The sequence below is a fragment of the Hylobates moloch genome, unplaced genomic scaffold, assembly GCF_009828535.3.
Source record: "Hylobates moloch isolate HMO894 unplaced genomic scaffold, HMol_V3 SCAFFOLD_6, whole genome shotgun sequence".
NCBI classification, from domain to species: Eukaryota; Metazoa; Chordata; class Mammalia; order Primates; family Hylobatidae; genus Hylobates; species Hylobates moloch.
In genome coordinates, this window is record NW_026652281.1 from 1612065 (window position 1) to 1629968 (window position 17904).

General features: G+C 64.2%; 1 protein-coding gene across 1 annotated transcript; it reads right to left on the reverse strand.

Annotated features, from left to right (window-relative positions):
- Positions 1-473: 473 nt before the first annotated feature.
- Positions 474-13762, reverse strand: ZNF469 (zinc finger protein 469). The gene has a single exon (XM_032156226.2). The coding sequence runs from the start codon at positions 13760-13762 to the stop codon at positions 1898-1900; it is 11865 nt and encodes a 3954-aa protein (XP_032012117.1). The 3' UTR covers positions 474-1897.
- Positions 13763-17904: the final 4142 nt, after the last annotated feature.

The following is a 17904-nucleotide window of genomic DNA, read 5'->3' on the forward strand; positions in this document are numbered from 1 at the left end:
GAGGGCTGTGTCCTGGTATGTGAAGGCTAGAAAACTCGCACCAGATGGATGCATGGGGGGAGGCCCAAGGGTGGCAGAGCCCAGGCCCCACGCCCACCCTCCCTCAGCCCAGCCCCATCGCTCCCTGGGCCCCCCGGGCTGCTTCTGATGTGGGGGAGGGGTTCCAGGGCACCTCAGCCTCCCCTTTGTTCCTCCTGTGGGGTGAGGGGGGCCTCAGCGAGGATGGCTGGGGTGGGCTTGCCCTTTTCTGGAAAACCTGGCCACCCCCCACTGCTGAAGGGGTGTTCTTAGGACACAGCCATGGTTGCGTCACTGGGTCCTGCACGAGGCCTCGCAGCCCTGGCTGGGCGCTTGGCCCACGGTGGCCTGAGAGTGGCAGCTGGTGCAGACAACCTGGGAGCCAAGTTCTGAGGCTCAGGGAGGTGCAGGCCAGGGATGGGGGCCAGCGGGAGGACAGACGTCACACAACTGGAGGTTTTCTGCGAAAATAGTGGGAATATATTTGAAAAGACAAGTCACTATGATGTTTACAGTACAACCTCAGGGCCCCTCCGCGCTTGGTTTATGACACTCTGGAGGCAGGAGGCATTTTGAACGGCCCACAACACCTTCCAGAGAGGTGGTCTGGGCCTGATTTGGTCTCTTTCAAATATCAAAATAAAAACTTTTGACATACACATTGCACCCAAAGTAAAAACTAAACAATAGAGCAAAACAAACCATGGACCTTCAAGATACTTACGGAGAGAAGGAAGCCCTCTCACCCTTCGACCCACCTTCACAGGCTCGACTCTGTGAGAGGACACGTGCGTCCCGGGCCTGGGTCAGGTCAGTGCACGAGGCTGCCCTGGCCGGGGCAGCGGCTCTGCAGCCCCAGCCCTGAGCATCCCCATTCGGCAGCACAGACCTCGGGCTTGCAGCCCGGCAGGGGAGGCAGGGAGAGCGCCGCCACGCAGGTGCCCGTGCCCTCGATGCAGCCATGGTGGGGCCTCCCTGACCCCGACTCTCCCACCCAATACCCCCATTAAAAAAAAAAAATCAAGGAAGCCTGTATTCACATTACAACACGAAAATAGCACCAGAAACTTCAGAGTAACATTGCAGATAGGTGGAGCCCAGAGCTCCGTACAGCAGGGAGGTTGTAGAGGGCGGCCGTGGAGGCTGGGGGGGAACGGGGAGGACCCGCGGGAGCTGGCACAGGGGCGGTTTCTTCCCAGTTCCATATGGGAACCCGGTTCCTGGGGTCAAGGTGCGCTAGAGATGGGCTTTTCTCCTGCAGCGCAAATGGAGGCTGGCATGACCCTGTGGTCAGAGGGAGGAGGCATGACCCTGTGGTCAGAGGGAGGAGGCCTGTTGTGCTCTTGGGGGACCAGGCGGCTCAGAAGCAACCCTTCTAAGTAGTGAGCACTGCCTTCCCCCACGTGGTTTCTAAGGTCACTTTGGAATTCCAGCAACAGCAGCAAGACTAAGAGGGAACCTGCCACCATCCCACGGCTGCCTCAACTTACTTCCCTTCTCCATGTGGGGAACGGGAGGTTGTGCAAATCTCCAAACGTTGGCTTGTATGGTGTCGGTGCCCACAGGGCGCAGGGGTGCGGGCTGGGGGGATGGGCTGCTGTCTCTTCAAGTACTTCGTACCAAGAAAACAGCTGTGTGGACTCAAAATGGCTGCAGTGGCCCCGTCTTTCACCCCCAGCCTTCCAGAAAGAAAGGGAATGCTGCCCACCCTGGGCCCTGTTCAAAGCATCACCACCTCAGCTCTGACATCAAGGCCTGAGCAGTTGCACAAGAAGTCAAGTGGCCACAGAGTGGACCATCTCAGGGAGCTGGAGCTGGCCAAGGAGGCAGGCCTAGACAGGACCCCCCAGCTCTGCTCCCAGGCTCTTGCTCCTAGAAATTACTCAGAAGCATCTTTCTTTAAAGGGATTTTGAAGCCAGTTAGCCTCTGCCCGAAGAGCTGGCTGAGGAGGTCACTCTGGGCCTCAGCCGTCCGGTGGGTGTGCGGCTCGGCAGGTTCAGCCCCGTGGACAGCTGTGCCCCTCTTTGGGGGCCTGAGCAGGGGTCTCCCCTGGGGGAAGACCTTGCCCAGTCTGTCCTTCCTGTGCGTGTGGCCCGGCTCTGCCTTCCGCTGCTCTGAGGGTGGCGGCCTGGGTTTGTTCTGGCTGTTGGGCTTGGGCTTGGTCGGGAGCACACGGCTGGGAGTTGCCTGCTTCCGAGGGGTCCGGGGGGGCGTGTCAGGGCCCGGGGGGGCTCTCCCGAAGCTCCCCACACTTTCACTCCTGGCTGGCCCTGGGACCTGGCCCTTTTTCCTCCTCACAGTGCTCTCTCCCTTCTCCTTGGGACCTGGACTCCCGTGGGGCCCCTGCTCACCAGCTTCCCTTGGCCCCTTGGTGCAGCTCTTGGCTTGCGCTCGAGGGGGGAGCCTGTCTGGTGCAGGGCTCCTGCTGGGAAAGCTGGGCTTGGCTGGGGTGGTGGCTGTCTCGCTCTGGAGCTGCCCGCTGGCTGGCTGGGGCTGGCTGCCACCTCCTGTCTTGGTGCCGGGGCGAGGGCTTCCACTGCCCTGGGAGCTGGGGCCTGGTTTGGCTTTGGGGGTGGCGGGCTTCATCCCATTCTCTGTGCCACGGGCCAGCTCCCCGGGTGCCAGGCTTCCCACCGCCTTCCTTGGATGCACCGGGAGCTTGAGTGCTTTGCTGGGGGTGGATGCTCCCGACCTGTCCTTGGATGAGCTCTGGCGGCCCGCAGGCTTGGTGGCGCTGCTCTTGTGGAAGGCGCCTCTGGGCCCCCGCTCAGACACCATGTGGCTTGAGGACACCTCCTTCTCTTTCTGAAGCAGGGTGTGGTCTTCCTGGAAATGGTCAGGGGCACATCTGCCACGGGCACCCGGGGCCCTGCGTTTCCCTGAGAACAGGAGAGGAGCCCTCTTTCCCTCTGCATCTTGGCCTCCGGCTCCCGGCCGCGGCAGAGATGCCCCCAGAGGGAGAGCTTGCTGGAGAAGGGGCCCGGGGATGCCTGGGGAAGCCTCGTTCTCTGGCCTCTCCAGGGCTTCGTCCAGTGCGCAGTCCCCTCTGCCATCAGCCAAGGCAGCTGGGAAGGGAGACAGAGACGGTGGGGGACACTCCTGGTGGTTGGATGGCAGATCACAACCCCTGATCGGGTGGGTCACGGGGTCTACAGGCCTCTCTAGGGTCTCGGGCCATCCCTTGGTGGTGCTGGGAGCCACCTCCGAGCACAGGTGGAGCAGAGCTGGGAGGGAGCCCTCACTCCGGATGGGGCTGCTTCCCCGGGGAAGAGGCCTGTCCTCGCTGGGCCCAGGGGCGCTGCCGGGCATGGCCACCCTGCGCCGTTTGCTGGGCAGTGTGCCCTCGAGGACCCGGGCCTTCTGTCCCGGCGCTCCCGGCCTCCGCACGCCGCGGAACGTGAAGGGCTGCCGCCCCCTCTTGAGGTGCTTGTCCATGTGGCGGTCGAACTGCTCCTTCTTGGCGAAGGTGTAGTTGCAGGAGCTGCAGGCAAAGGACTTCTTGATGATGCGCATAACCGTGGCGCAGAGCTCGCAGGCATACAGCGGCGTGTGCTGCAGCTCCGGCCGCTCCCGCAGCCCGTGCGCCCCGCCCAGGTGTGCCAGCAGCTCCCCGTGCTCGGGGTAGACCCGGGGGCACCGGGGGCACAGGTAGACGCGCTGCGGGCTGTGCACCGCCAGATGGCGCTGCAGCTTGAAGGGCTTGGGGAAGCGCTTGCCGCAGTGGTGGCAGTCCCGGGATGGGTCCTTGCAGGCCTCGTGCACCGGGGTGGCTTGCGGGAGGGACTCCCCGCCGGCCCAGGGGTCGGGGGACGGGCTGGGGGTCGTCTTGGGGGGGCCCGGGCTGCCGGAGTCAGCCAGGGCGTTGGCAGAGGCGCTGTCTGGTGTCGCGGCCCCGTCTGGGTTGCTGGGGGCGCTGCGTGCGCGGGGTTTCGCCCTCTCGCCCGGGCTCTCTTTCCTGGCTTCTCCCTCTTGCCCCGACGGGTCTCCCGGGGTCCCGGCGGCCTTGCCGACGGAGCGCTTGCCCCTGTGGTGTTTGGGCGCGGGTTCCCTGATGCTGTTCAGAAGGTGGGCGACAGCGCTGCTGCCCTCCAGGCCTCCGGGCAGGTCCCCCAAGGACCTCCGCGCCTGTCCCCTGCGGGCGAAGCGGACCGCGTGCTCACGCAGGTGCTCGTTGTACATCCAGACGTCGGCCACCTCCTTCAGGCACATGCCGCACGCCCAGGGCCCCGCCTTGCTCTGCGCGTGCCTCTCCTGCAGGTGCCCCCGCAGCAGCTCCCGCGAGCCGAACCTGCGCTCCACGCACATGTAGCAGGTGGGCGGCGGCGCGGGCGTGTGGGCCAGCTTGTGCAGGTCCAGCTCGCCCAGGCTGCGGAAGCGCTGGAAGCACACTCTGCACTTGTAGGACGCCCGCTTGCCCTTGGCCGGCCGGCCTCTGCCTTGGGCCCTCCCTGCTCCTGCAGTTTCCTCTGTCCTTTGGCTCTGTGGCCCCTGTGAGCTCGCCGTGGCCTCGAAGTCTAAGAAGCTGGGGCCGGGGAGACCCACGGGGTCTTCGAAGGGCCCCAGAAAGCACACGTCTTGCATCTCAAACTTGGTGCTGAGCACCTCAAAGTCCGCGGCACGGAGCGGCAGCAGGTGGGTGTTCCCGGGAAGCCCACCCTCACAGCGTTCTCTCTCCAGGCTGGGGGGCTCGGGGCTCACATCTCCGAGAGAAGAGGAGGAGTCGTCGGCAGGGGCCGGCAGCTCCAGGCCTCGCCAAGCCGCTGGGACCATGTGCAGCTCAGGAATGGCGTCGGGCCGATCGTCCTCGGGGCAGTGGGAGGGCAGCTTCTCTGCACCGGCTTCCCTGCTGGGCTCCAGGGCCCACAGGCTGAGGCCAGGCGCCCAGGGGTCAATGCCAGGCACCCTGCTGTTGAGGAACCCATCCAGGAGGAAGGACTCGGGCAGACCTGCGGGATCCTCGTCCTCCCACGGGTCCTCACGGCAGAGGCAGAGGGAGCCAGAGTCGCTGAGGTCCGTGGGCAGGCGGGCTGGGCCCAGCGTGGGGCCGCCGCCCTCCTCAAAGCTGGGCTGGGTTGGCAGCGGGCGCACTGGCTTCTCACAGCGCTTCCCGTAGACGCGCGGGTTCCTCTTACGAGTCAAGCGGCCGCCTGGAGGGAAGAGCTGGGAGAAGGAGACCTCATCATCAGACAAGCTGGGAGGGTCCCTGGCACTGGAGCCGGAGCTGGAGGCATCAGGAGTGCGGCCCTCAAGCCCCTGGATTCCACCCTGGGTGTCTGGGTTGTCCGGGAGGCCCTGGAGGCAGCTGCTGGTGGCACTGTCCGCAGGACAGCTGGAAGTCTCAGGAAAACCCAGGGGGCCCAAGGGGGGCGTGTTCTCCTCCCAGACGCCTTCCTCTGATTGGCTGTGGGCCCCGCTGCTGTCTTCTGCAGGCTCGCTCCCAGACTCTTTGCACACACCCAATGCCTTGGTCTCTCTTGGTCCCCAGAACCCCCTTGCCGAGGCCCCCTTCTGCCCAGCTGGCTGTTCCCCCAGAGCTGCACCGTCCATCCTCCCTGGACACAGCATCCCATCTCCAGGTGGCTTCTGGGCCCCAGTCTCCCCTGCACACAGAGCCTCCAGGTCAGTCTCCGCTGCACCCTCCATCACCCCAGGTCCCGGACTGGCCAAGCGAGGCGACTGCTCCCTGTCAGCCTCAGGCCCTCCTTCCACAGAGAGGCAGTGGCTCGGAGGGGCTGCGTAACTGGCCATTGCAGGGGACGGTCTGGAGCTGCACCCATCTGAAATCACATCAGGAGAGACTGGAAGAGCGCTCTCCTCCCGGAGCCTTCTCCCTCTCGGCTTTCCCCTTTTCTTATTTGACTTCCCTTCTGAGTGGCTAGGAGAGTCCTCGGTGGGCTCTCGGTGCCACCTCCGGCCTTCTCTTTTCTCTGCCTGTTTGGGATGGAGCTCATCTTCCCCGGCCTGGTCTGGTCTCGGCTTGGAGGCTGGAGCCTTCACATCTACCTCATGTTCAGTAGGGCTTGGCGGGTGCCGCTGCTGGCTGTGTGGGGAGCCCGGTGTTCTGAGAACCTCCTTTGAGCCCTGGGCAGGCGGTGGCTGGGTGACGTGGCTGGGGTCCCCCCGCGAGTGATTTGGTCTCTCCTTCCCAGGCACCTTGCGGCTTTTCTTCCTGGGGGGCTGGCACTTTTGGGCTAGGGGCTCTAGAGGCTGCTGAGCAGGCAAGTCTGCTGGGCTCGGCTCCGAGGGGGCTCCCGGGTGTGGCCGGTGCTTCCTGGCCTTGTGCCGGCTCAGGCCTGGCCCAGAGCGGAAGGAGGCTGCGCAGACCTCACAGGTCACAGGCCCGTGTGGAGCCTGGCCCTTCCACTGGCCGTTCTCTGTAGATGCAGGCTTCTTTTTATAGCCACGGGGCCTCTGTTTGAGGTCTTGGGGGCTGAGGGGGTCCCCCTGGGGAGTCTGGTGGGAGGCATTTCTGTGGCTTTGGGGGGAGTCAGACTGGAAGTCACAGGCTGTGCTGCTTGGAGCTGTGGTTCTTCCCAAGCACAGTCCTGTGGAAGGGCAGGTGACCCTGGGCATCTTGGTAACACCAGAGTGCCCAGTCTCAGGGGTCCCTGGCTCCTCCGGCTCCTCACTGCTCATCCCCATCTCACCTTCCAGGCAGGCAGGGGAGTCCGGCCCTGCATCCTGTAGCGTGGGAGGCTCAGTGGGCACAGCTGTGACAGCTTGGCCCTCCCTGTGTCTGAGGCGGGCAGTATTGCTTGGAGAATACGAGGAGTGGCCCCTGGGCATCCTGTCAGGGTTGGTGTGGGGCGGGGCTCCCCTGCTCTGGGGGTCTGGCCCTGGGAGTCCCCTGCCTGCCTGTGCCTCATCTTCGGTGGGAGTGCTGGACAGGCCGGCAGCCCTGATGGCTACGCTGGGGGAGACGGCCCCCTCCAGGCCAGGAGAGGAGGCTTGGCCAGGAGACTCCCACAGCTTCTCTCTTCTGGAATCCTCTGGAATTCTTAAAGTACTGTCTTTGGGGCTGTCCCCACCGTGAGTGCAGCTTACAGCACTGATGGAGCCAGGATGCCAGGAGGACGGGTCTTCCAGGGGGCTGCCCTCCCCCTGGAGAAGGCAACAGGCCAGGACTTCCTTGGGATCGCAGGGGCTTGTCGTCAAGGACAGGGGGGCCACCGGGGAATCCTCAGCCCCAGCATCTGTCGTGGCTCGAACACCATCTGCCTCTTCCAGAGGTGCCCAGGCATGAGAACAGGCCAGCAGGTGCTGGGGGCCGGCAGGGTCCCTGCAGGATGGAGACACTGGCAGCTGCCCCCCCAGCCCACCTTGGGCCCTGGTGGCACTGGAAGGTGAGGTAAGTGGGTCTTCATGGGGCAGGGGCCCAAGGCTGCAGGGCATGCGGGTGGCTGAAGTGGGTGAGGGGGCGCAGGCAGCCAGGTCCCCGACAGAGGGTGCTGGGCTATCCCCTGTGGCCAGCAGCGGCTTGTTCAGGCCGGGGCTGGACGCCCTCTCCGGAGTCCGGCCCTCAGATCCATTTCGGGTGTGGGCTGCTGTCAAGGCCAGCGCCAGGGACTCCCTATCAGGGGACAGGGGGCTTGGGGTGGGCTGGGCCTCCTCCTGAAGGCTCATGGCTGCCCTGCTTCCCTTGCGTTTCTCTAGCAGGACTGCACCCTCGGCGGGGCTGGCCAGTGCTGTTTTGGGACTGGCATTGACTGAGGCGTGGTTGTCCGTCCCCCCTGGGCTCACCCTGTTCTCTGGCTGAAGCCGGTTGGCTGTGCCTTGACCCTGGGTTTTCTCAGCTTGGCCAAGCAAGCCCTGATGTCCATCTGTCTCCAGCCCCAGCTGATGTCCGGCCACTGCGGGGAGAGTTGTCACCTGCACACCCCCTGGGGAGCCCTGGGCAGGGCCACAGGCCACCTTCCCTCCTTCCACAGTGCCCCCTTCCAGACCTGAGGGGTTCACTTGTGGAGGGCTCTGGGCAGCAGGTGTCAGCCCCTGCAAGCCCAGGATGCCATCTGTACTCTCAGCCGCTCCAGGCCCTGGGAGCTGGAGCTGACGTATGGGGCTCAAAGCTGGGTCCTGGGACCTCCTGCTGGGGTGGGTGTTGGACACACAGGCAGGACTTGGCACAGGAACCAACCAAGCCTCCCTGCCCCGGGGGACAGTCAGTGAGGAAGCCCCCGGCGGTGCAAACTCTTTACCCTCAAAGCCAGGCCTCCCTGCCGTGGGGTAGAGGTGCCCACCTGCTCTGCCTGCAGAATGTCCCTGGGCAGCATGGCTGTGACTGGCACCAAAAGGCCAGGTGGCATCCAGAGATGGAGCCCCGTCACCCTGAAATGCCAAGTCAGGGGCCAGATGGACACCAGGGCTGCCAAAAGCTTCTGGAGCAGGGGCCTCTCGGCGGGGCCCGTCTGCTGTGCCAGATTCTGGGAGGAACCCTCCTCTCTGTTCACAGGGAAGTGGCCGCAGGGAGTCTTCACTTTCTTGTGAGCTGGCGGCCTCCTTATTCTTAGGAAATGAAAGTTCCTGGTCGGGGCTGCACTTTGCTAAACTCCCAGTATCCAGCTGTGGCCCAGGCTGCTTGCTGGCGTCAGGCAGGCAGACATCTTGGGGGGGCCCGCTGTCTCCTTCTGCCTGGCAAAGTCCAGTCTTGGAGGCTCCGGCTTTCTGCACTGGCTGAAAATGGAAGTTGGCTCCCCTGGGGCTGAAAGGAGCCCCAGAAACCAAGTCTTCCTGGGCACAGGGGAGAAGGGCTGCGTCTCCCGGATGGAAGGAGGCTGGGCAGGGCCACGTCCCCCCGGGCCTCCCCTTAACCCCTTCCACGGTGGCCACAGCCAATTCCGCACCCTCCCGATGTGCAGTGGATTCCCCAACGCGCGTGAGGTCAGCTGCCGAGAACGTGTCCTTGTGGGGCACGGTGGCCTGGCAGGTGCGCCGTTGGGAGGGTGGCTCTGTGCCTGTGCCCAGCTCCAGCCTGCCCACAGACCCAGGTTCTCCACGCTCTCTCGGGGCCCCACGTGTGTCTTTGCTCCTTTGCAGCTGACTTTCTAATTCGGTGACCAATTTCTGGATCTCCAGTTCGTCCTCGGACAGGTGACTCATAACAGCAACACTACATCCACTCCCCTTCCCAGGCAAAGACGGGGCAGTGCCAGGAGCCACTGTCCGTTCAGGGGGACATGTCTTACTGAGCACCTTTCCCCCCGAGAGATTAGGAAAATGGCTAGGCAGCATCGGGGATACTTCCTCAAGCAGCAAAAAAGAGGGGTACGGTGGATCTGACGGCACCGTCTTCTGGGGAGGGTGGGCACATATGAACTGCAGCCGGGAGTCCCTGTTCGCAGACAGGCTGCCATAGAGGGGTGGGTGGAATCTGTCCACCGGCAGGTCTGGGAAGAGGGATGTGGACTCCAGGGTCAGCGGCGATGCAGCTCTGCCTGGGTCCGTCTCAGCCGCGCCAGGTGGGCTCTTCGGCAGCTGTGGCTCGAGGGAATCGGCATCCTCACCGTCCTGGCAAAGGCAGGAGCTGCTGGCCAGCAGGGCATCCCTGGCTGAGGGCTTGGGGTGCAGTTCTTCCAGGAAACAGCCAGCCAGGTCTTTGGGTCCGAGGAACAACTCACTGTGGGGGCTGCTGTAGGGCTGAGGCCCCTTTTTGGCAACTGGAATCCCCAAGGGGTCTCCGTTAAAACCAGCAGGGTCACAGCCAAAACTGGAAATCTTTGAAGACAGAACACTGGGTTTGGGGCAGGCGGTACTTGAGGCGTTAGCCATGGGTGCCAGAAATTCCCCAGGCTGGTGGGCAGAGGGGTCCTCACTGTTGGGGGAGACTGGGACCTGTGTGCACCCAGGACCACCCAGCAGGCTGCCCACACCTGGCGTTCGTGAGCGTCCGTGGGGCGCCATGTTGGCGAGGCTTCCCGATAGCTTGGGGGTGCCGGTGTCATGTCTGCTGGGCTGTGGCTGCTCTGGCGTCAGGAGACTGGGGCTTGCTCCCATTTCTCCCACACAGGCGGCTGGAGGAGAATGCAAAGCCTCCGTGAATTCTGTGGTGTCCGGGGGTGATTCTTTGGCAATTTCAGGCTCCTTGGCCTCCTGGGGGAAGTCCAGCGATGGGCGGGTTTCCTCTGAGGTCTCGCTGTTGGTGGGGACCTGCAGGGAGTCCTTGGGGGCCACTGAGGAGCGATCAGCACACTTGGGGCCTCTCTCCCTGGCGGCTGCTCCCACCTCCAGTCTTCGAGATGGGCCACGGGCCTGAGGGCTCCTGCTGGGGCCCGGGCGAGGCCTGCCTGGCTCCTCGGGGTTCGGGGGGGTTCTGTCCCCGCCGGCTTCCTGCCTCACTGCCTTCCCGGGTTTCTGTTGCTCATCGTCTCTGGGACCCTGGGTCAAGTCCACTTCCTTCGTCTTCTCGCCTCGGCACCTCCGGCCTCTCAAGCCAGGGCCCCGCTGCGGAGGCTGCTGGTCCTCCTCGGACTCCGAGGCGAAGTCGTACTCGCGGAGCCTGCGGTCCTCAGCACGGGGCTGGGGCCTCTCCGCCGCCAGGGAGCTGCGCCTGCCCGCCTGCCGCCCCAGCCGCCGGTAGCGCTTGTTCTTCTGCTGCACGATTCTCAGGATGAGCTCCTTGCCCCAGGTGCCGCCCCGAGCCTTCCTCTTCCTGGGGTCCTTCCTGGGGGGCAGCCGGAGGCGCTGGGAGCTCCGGGTCTCCTCGGGGAGGGCGGCGGCTCTCGGGACCTGGGGGTCTGCACGGCTCTCGGGGGCCTGAGTTCTAAGGCCCCGGGGGCGGGGTGGGGGCTGCTCCCCGAGACTGCCCGTCCTCCTGGGCCTCAGGCCGGAGGCTCTGCTGCCGCCGCCCGACCCCTCTGCTGCGCTGGCCGTGTCCAGATCCTTCCCGAACAGCTTCAACTGCTTCCCTCTCCTCTGCTGCCTGCCCTGGCTGGGCGCATCCGCCTCGATGGGGGCCAGACCCAGGGAACGCGTTTTGGGCCGGCCTCGGGCTGGGCAGCCCCTGTCCCCAGGGCGGGGGGTTTGGGGGTCCGGCGTGGCTGCTGGGAGCGGGGGCTGAGCTTTGTTCTCCGGAGTCACCCCCGCCTTGCTCTTAAGGGGCTGTCCAGTGCTGGGACCTCTGGGGCCGGAAGGCTCCTCGTCCGCGAAGACGTCGATGAAGCTGCTGTCGATCTCGGGGTTGTCCGACTGGTACTCCATGCCGTTGAGCGCCTCGGTGATGAGGCTGTCCAGCTTGGCGTCATCCTCCATGTCCAGGTCCGAGGCAGGGAGCGGGAAGGGGGTGGTGGCCAGGCTGGGCAAGAAGCCGGTCCTCAGGGGGTCGTCTTTGCCCTCGGCCTGGACGTCCCCAGCTAACAGGAAGGTCTTCGTGTGGTTGAGCAAGCCCAGATGTGCGTCGGCAGGGACTTTGGGGGCAGCGGTGGGCGAGGGGAGCCCCGCGGGGCCTGGAGACCGCTGGTGGCCATCCTTGGCCCTGGCCAGGATCAGGCCACAGAACTGCCGGTGCGCCAGGAAGGCCGCCAGGCTGCTGTAGTTGCGGTCACACTGCCTGCAGGTCAGCAGCACGTCCAGCTGGTCCAGGCTGGCGCTGCTGAGGGAGAAGTGGTGTGTGGGGTACGAGGGCGGCGCGCGGGGGAAGCTCTGCAGCCCTCCCCGACCCACCTCAGGGCCCTCGTGGGGAAAGGGGGTCTCCTCCAGGCACTGGAAGGCACCCTCGGCTCCCAGCCCATCTGCGGGAAAAGGAAAGGCCTTGGCTGGCTCTGGCTGGTAGTGGGTGGGGAGGGAGTGGGGGGGCTCTGGGGACGGGAAGGGGCTGCCCGTCTCCTGGGGGTGAGTGGGTGGGCGGAAGAAGGCCGAGGGCCCGAGGGGGCCGGGGAGCTGGCTGTCCTCTGAGCTGGGGTTGGCTGGGCTGCTGGACATCGGCGACAGGGAAGAGCAGGTGCTGCCAGCCGTGTTGGTGGCTGGTGACGGCAGCGGGGACTCGCTGGGGGAGGCTCCCACCACCCTCGGTGGGGGCAGGCTAGGTGTCCCGTGGGGTGAAACCTGGGGTTGGGCCACCCCGAAGAACAGGGGCTGAGCCCCAGGGTCTGTCATTCCGTTGTAGGTGAACAGTGCTGGGGAGCCGCCCTGGCTGCCTCTCACGGCTGGCAACTTCTCTCTGGGTCCTGGTGTCTTGCCAGCAGTGCCCAGGGCTCCTTGGCTGCCCCCCTGCCACTCGGGGGCCCCCGCGGGGAAAGGCAGCCGGCTCAGCATCTCCATTCCGTGGGGACTTGGCCTGGCAGTCGGGAGCACCTGGGGCCAAGGCAGGGGGGCACTCTGGGGGAGGCAGAGCCGCTGGCCTGGGTTGGGCTGGCCGTTAAAGAACATACTCCTGGTGGCAGCCAGGGGGCCCCCAGGAGGTGTGGGGTAAGGGGCTGCTGTGGGGTCCCACAGCTGGGGTAGCCTGGCGGGTGGGGGCCCTGGGGCAGGCAGCTCGGTGTCCAGAGGCCCCCGGCTGGTGTCCACCCTGCTGGCTCCGTACGCCTGCCCTGGAAAGTGCCTCTGGGGTAGGGAGCTAGGGGGCCCTCTTGTGCTCCCCAGCCCATCCTGGGCTGAAGGTGGTCTTTCGGGAAGGATTTTGGTCAGGCTCTTGTGCAAACTGTCAGAGAAGGGTCTCGGGGCCGAGTGAGCAGCTCCAGAGGGAGAGAGGGCACCACTGAGGTCGTTGTGGGGGTTGAGGCCACCTGGCTGGCCCTGGTAGCAGGGCAGGGGTGACGGCGCAGGCTGGGTGGGCAGCGGGTAGGCAGGGCCCGTGCCCACAGCCTCCTCCGGCCACGCTCCCTGGGGCTGAGGGAAGGCAAACACCAGTGGCCCATCAGTGAATGCATGCCCAGCCACATCCGCAGGGAAGGGTTTTGTGCTGGCCCCATGCAGTGCCGGGAAGGGGAACTGGAAGGAAACTCCCCTGGGGCTGCCACTGGGCCTGCTGCCTTTGGGAATGGGTCCCGGCTCGGCGGGGGGAACCCCGAAATTAGCACCTGGGAAGCTATTCTCAGCAGCGGGAGGCCAGGAGTCGGCCCCACTGGCCTGAAATTCGGGATAGGAACTGGGGTGGAGGGGGCTGGTGCCCCTGCTGTGTGGGGGCCCCGGGGCTGGGGGCCTGGGGGTGGTGCTTGGTGAGGTATAGTTGGTGGAGGTAAAGCTGGAGGGTGTCTCCTGGAAGCACCTGTGGAAGCCAAGCTCTTTGGCGGTGGGCTGGGCCTCAGTCCTTGGGTGGCCCGGCCTGAGCGGAGCTCCAGTCCCAGGGCCCTGGGGGGCGTCCGCCTCAGGGAGCTGGGCAGCCTCCAGCTGTGCATTCTCTGGTGTCTCGTCCAGGGTGGGCTTGCTCCTCGAGCTGGCGATGCTCAGACTGTAGTGCTGCGGGGGGCTGCCCTCTGCCCTGCCCGCCAGCCTTGAGGGAGCCTGCAAGGGGCTTCTCCCTGGCGGGGTCTGGGGGCTGCCCCCCTTCCCAGGGGTGCTGCTCAGGGCCTGGCCTCTCAGGGGTGGGGGCTTGAGCTCCCCATCTCTGGCCTGCCTCGGCTGGGCCTCGCAGAGCTCCGTGGCCTGGGCCCGGCCACCAGCCTCCCTGGCTCCCTTGGTGGTCCTGGTAGCTGGGGTGTTGTCCTCCAGTGGGGGCTGGGAGGGGCGCCCCAGGCCACTGGCAACTTGGCGCGGCTGCAGGTCTCCAGTCATGGTGGGGGGCGGCGCTCCTCGGGGGTGCTCCCCAGGCATGGCCCCTCTGTCCTGGCGCTAGGACGACGCAGCTGTCCGAGGGGGGCCCCGGGGAGTGGGCTGGACGGCCATCCTCAGCCCTCGATGGGTCCCAGGGAAGCCTGTGCTCATGGTCCTGAGGGGAGCCTGGAAGGAAAGGTCAGGGGTGAGTGGGGCAGAGGGGCTGGATGGCCCTCACCTAGACAGGGAGCTTCCAGGCTCTCCATGTGGGTCTGGCCGGGCCAGAAGCAGAAGAGGCTGGGCGCAGCCATCACAGAAGCTCCAAGCTTAGAAGGGATGCTCGGCTCAGCCCCTAGGAGAATCAGGAAGGGAGAGGGCGTCCCGCCAGATGGAGCAGGGACCCTTCCCCGTCTCAGGGAGAAGAGGGGCGGTGGAGTGCAGAGAGCTAGTGGAGGGGGGAGGGAGGGGGGAGGTTTCTGGGGTGTGAGAAGGCCGCTTACAGCCTCAGAGCAGTCCTTGGCCAGGCTGTGGAGAGGACGGGCCCCTGTGTGGGGCACAAACTCCCAGCCTGCAGGAACTGCCCCAGGGCAGGGTCCTGGCAGCATCCAGGGGGGCCCAGGTGGATGCCTACACCTGCCATGGGGAGGGCCTTGAGGCAGGAGGCTGCGTTGCAGGACACAGGGGACTGAGGCAGCAGAGGCTCAACCTGAACCTCTCAGGGCCTGGGCGGCTGGTTCCAAGCGGGGCCTCCCCTGCCGTCAGCCAGGGTCTCCCTGCCACCAGGCCTCACAGGGTAACCTCCAGATCCCGCGGCGGGAAGCCCCCAGCCTCTGGACGGTGCCGGCTCCCATTCTGGCACATGCCAGACGTAGCAGGGGCACCCGCCCCGAGGAGCCTGGCCCCTTGCTCACCCAGGGCTGGCTTCACGCTGATCATGTCTGTTCTCATGTCATGACATACGGGACTGTCCTCTGCGCGGACAGGACTCAGACCCGAGCCATGGGCTGTGGCCACGCGGTGCGCCAGCCGCTAGGTGTGGCCTGACCTGCCCAGCAGGGACCGGGCATCCTTTACGTAGGACAGCAAGGCAGGGCTCAGCTTTGTGGGCATCGTCCTTGCCAGTGACCGCTGGGTCCTCATGGCAGGCCCAGAGAGGCGGATGACTTGGCCAGAATCACACAGCCAGCAGCAGAGCAGCTGGGAGCTGAAGGGACAGGCCTCAGGCCTGGAGCGCTCTCAGAGACCCTGCTGCCTCTGTGGAGGGGGGGCTGCCTCCTGAGGTCACAGGACCCTCCCACTGGCCTGAGCTGGTGGTGTCTCATGCCCCTCCCGGAGTTCCCGTGCTACAGCCGCCTGGGGACTCCTAACGCAGAGGCTGGCAGGCCCTCTGTCCCCAGCACGAGGTTGGTACCTGCACTTCTGGCTGGCTCTTCCTGCTGTGCCCAGGGACTGCCTGCACCGGGGAGGAGGGTCCTGCCCAATTTGGACCAAGGTCTCCAGGGTGGGCGAGGTCCCAGCCTGCAAGCTCCACGTCACAGTACGAGGAAGAGTCATGCCAGCTAGGGGGCCCGGGTGCCCCTTCCTCCTCTGCCGCCACCACTGAGGTACCTCCCATCCCATGACCCCAGGAGGGTCCCTTTCCCTCTTCTGGGATCCACTGCCAGGGGGCAAAGGCCTGGGAGTCCTTGGGGCCAGGATTCACAGGTGAGGTTTGTTGAGTGAATAAATGATGCTGGGCGTCTGAGCACTTTCCTGAACTGCCTCCCTTGTGCTCACGGTGGCTCAGAGGTGATCTGTGATTGTCGCCCTGAATTTATGGGTGAGGAATCCAGGCACAGAGAGGTGGGGGAACCCGCTCAAGGCCTCAGCCAGTGTAGGCGGGGTCCTCCTGGGAGGGCTGGCTCCTAGCCCTGCACATCTCCTGCCCCGCACTGGGCTTAGCCGTGTCCCACACGGCCCAGACACCCGCCGGGGCCAGGCTGCAGGGGTGGGGCTAGGAACAGCAACAGCCAGGCCCCACATGAAGCCCAGTCCCACATGTCAGACCCCCTCTCCATGGCCAGAGTCCTCCAGGAGGTGATGGAGGAGGAGGGGGCTCAGAGTGGAGACCTCAGCCCAGATGGAGCATCAGAAAGGGCTCCTGGAGGAGGTGGCTTTTACTGAGTCCTGGATGGTGGGGAGTGTTGAGAACACAGCTGTGCCCAGTGGCCTTTGTCAAGGGAAGGAGGTGGTCGGTTTACCAAGGGAAGGAGTGAGGCCTGCTGGCCCAGCGGCTGTCATGAGGAACATCAGGTGACACGCCCACCTGCTGGCTCAGAGCTGTGGCTGGAAGCCCTGCCCGGCAGGCCCCAGGAGTCAGCTCTCGGGAGGCAGTGGGCAGGCCCGATTATTGTCCTGAGAGGGAGAAGAAGGCCAGGCGGGTGGGGGTGGAGGGGGCCTCAGGACCATCAAGACCAGAGCATCTCTGGCCAGCCTCGGCGCAGGCTGCTGCCACTACATACCTGGGGAATCGGGGGCCTCTCGGCTGGGTCGCTGCACAACTTCCTGAGGAATGAGAATTTCTTGGCTGCAAAGAAAATGGAAAGCATGTCAGGGCCACTGTGGTGCATGGCTCTGGACCAAGAGCCCCAGGAGGAGCCAGGTGGGAGGGAGCGGCTCCCGGGCAGAGCCGGCTGTGGCCTCAGGGCACCAGGAGGCCACCAAGAGCCACCGGGAGATGGGTGAGCTCCTCTCACAGCTCAGCGGGCAGCTCAGCTGGCCTGGGGGACCCTGAAGTGTTTAGGGGTCACCTGGCTGCCTCAGCTGCAGCTTTGATGGCTATCTCACATTTCTTTTTGTTGGGTCTTTATGTATGCATAGATTGTGTGTTCATGCGGCTCCAAAGCTCAAGACTCTATTACAAGGTGCAGTGAGAACACTGCCCCTCCCATCCCTGCCATGATCCCTCCCCAGTCTCACTGGGAAGACCAGAAGAGCTTCTGGTGTTTCCTCCCAGAGTCCCTTGATGCAAACACCAGCACACAGGAACACACACTGCCTTTCCTCCTTCCTTGAAAAGAAGATCATCGGCTACACTCACTGTTCCGCACCTGACTTTTTTCATTTAACAACATATCCTGTAGATAATTCCACAACATTCCATGAAGAGGTTTCTCACTCTCTGTCCACTCGTCCTCGCTTCTGGGCTGCAGAGCACCCAGACCTGTCTGGATGGACACGGGGCTGCTGCCTGCATTCGGCCCTTAGAAACAACACAGCAATGGTCACCACGTGGTGACAGCCTGTGCTCCAAATGCTGTGGGCCTAGCTGCATCAAAGGGTACCTGTGTTTGACATTTGGAGGGAGATTGTCCAATTGTCAATCTCTGTGATGGTTTTAAAATATGGCCACACATTCTTTAACCCTCCGCCCTTCAAGAGGTGGAGCCTCATTCTCTCCACTTGAACACAGCTGAACTTACTGCCTTACCACTAATGAACAGAATATGCTGGAAGGAGGGGTGCTGGACTTCAACATTGGGCCCTAAAAGGCCTTGCAGCTTCCTCCTTGCACACTTAGGTCACACATGTGGGGAAGCAGCTGCCATGCTTTCAGGGCACTCAAGCAGCCTCATGGAGAGGCCATGAGGTGAGGAACAGAGGCCTCCTGCCTGTAGCTGTGTGAGGCAGCCATCTGGGAAGTGGCTTTCCCAGCCTCCGCTGGGCCTTCGGATGATGCTGCAGCCCCTGCTGACATTCTGACCACAACCTTGTAACGGAACCTGAGCCAGAACCACCTGCTAGACTGTGCCTGCATCGGGACCTTTGGAAACTAAGAGATAATAAAGGTTTGTTGTTTCAGTCTGTTCTTTATTATACAGCAATAGTCAATCTTAACTCACGCCCCTTCTAGCAATGTAGAGAACACAAAGGCCCTAATGTGAGTCACTGTATCACGGGAGGAAGCGTGTCCTTACCCAGAGATGTATAGACTGAGGCCCAGGGAGGGTGAAGAACTGCAGGAAGCCACTGGGACTCAGCAGTAGAGCCTTTGCCACACTGTCCCATCCATCTATTCATGTATCCATCCATCCACCCACCTATCCATCCATCCATCCACCCACCCACCTATCCATCACCCACCCATCCACCCACCCACAAATCCATCTCCCACCCATCCATCCACCGACCCATCCATCCATCCATCCATCCATCCATCCATC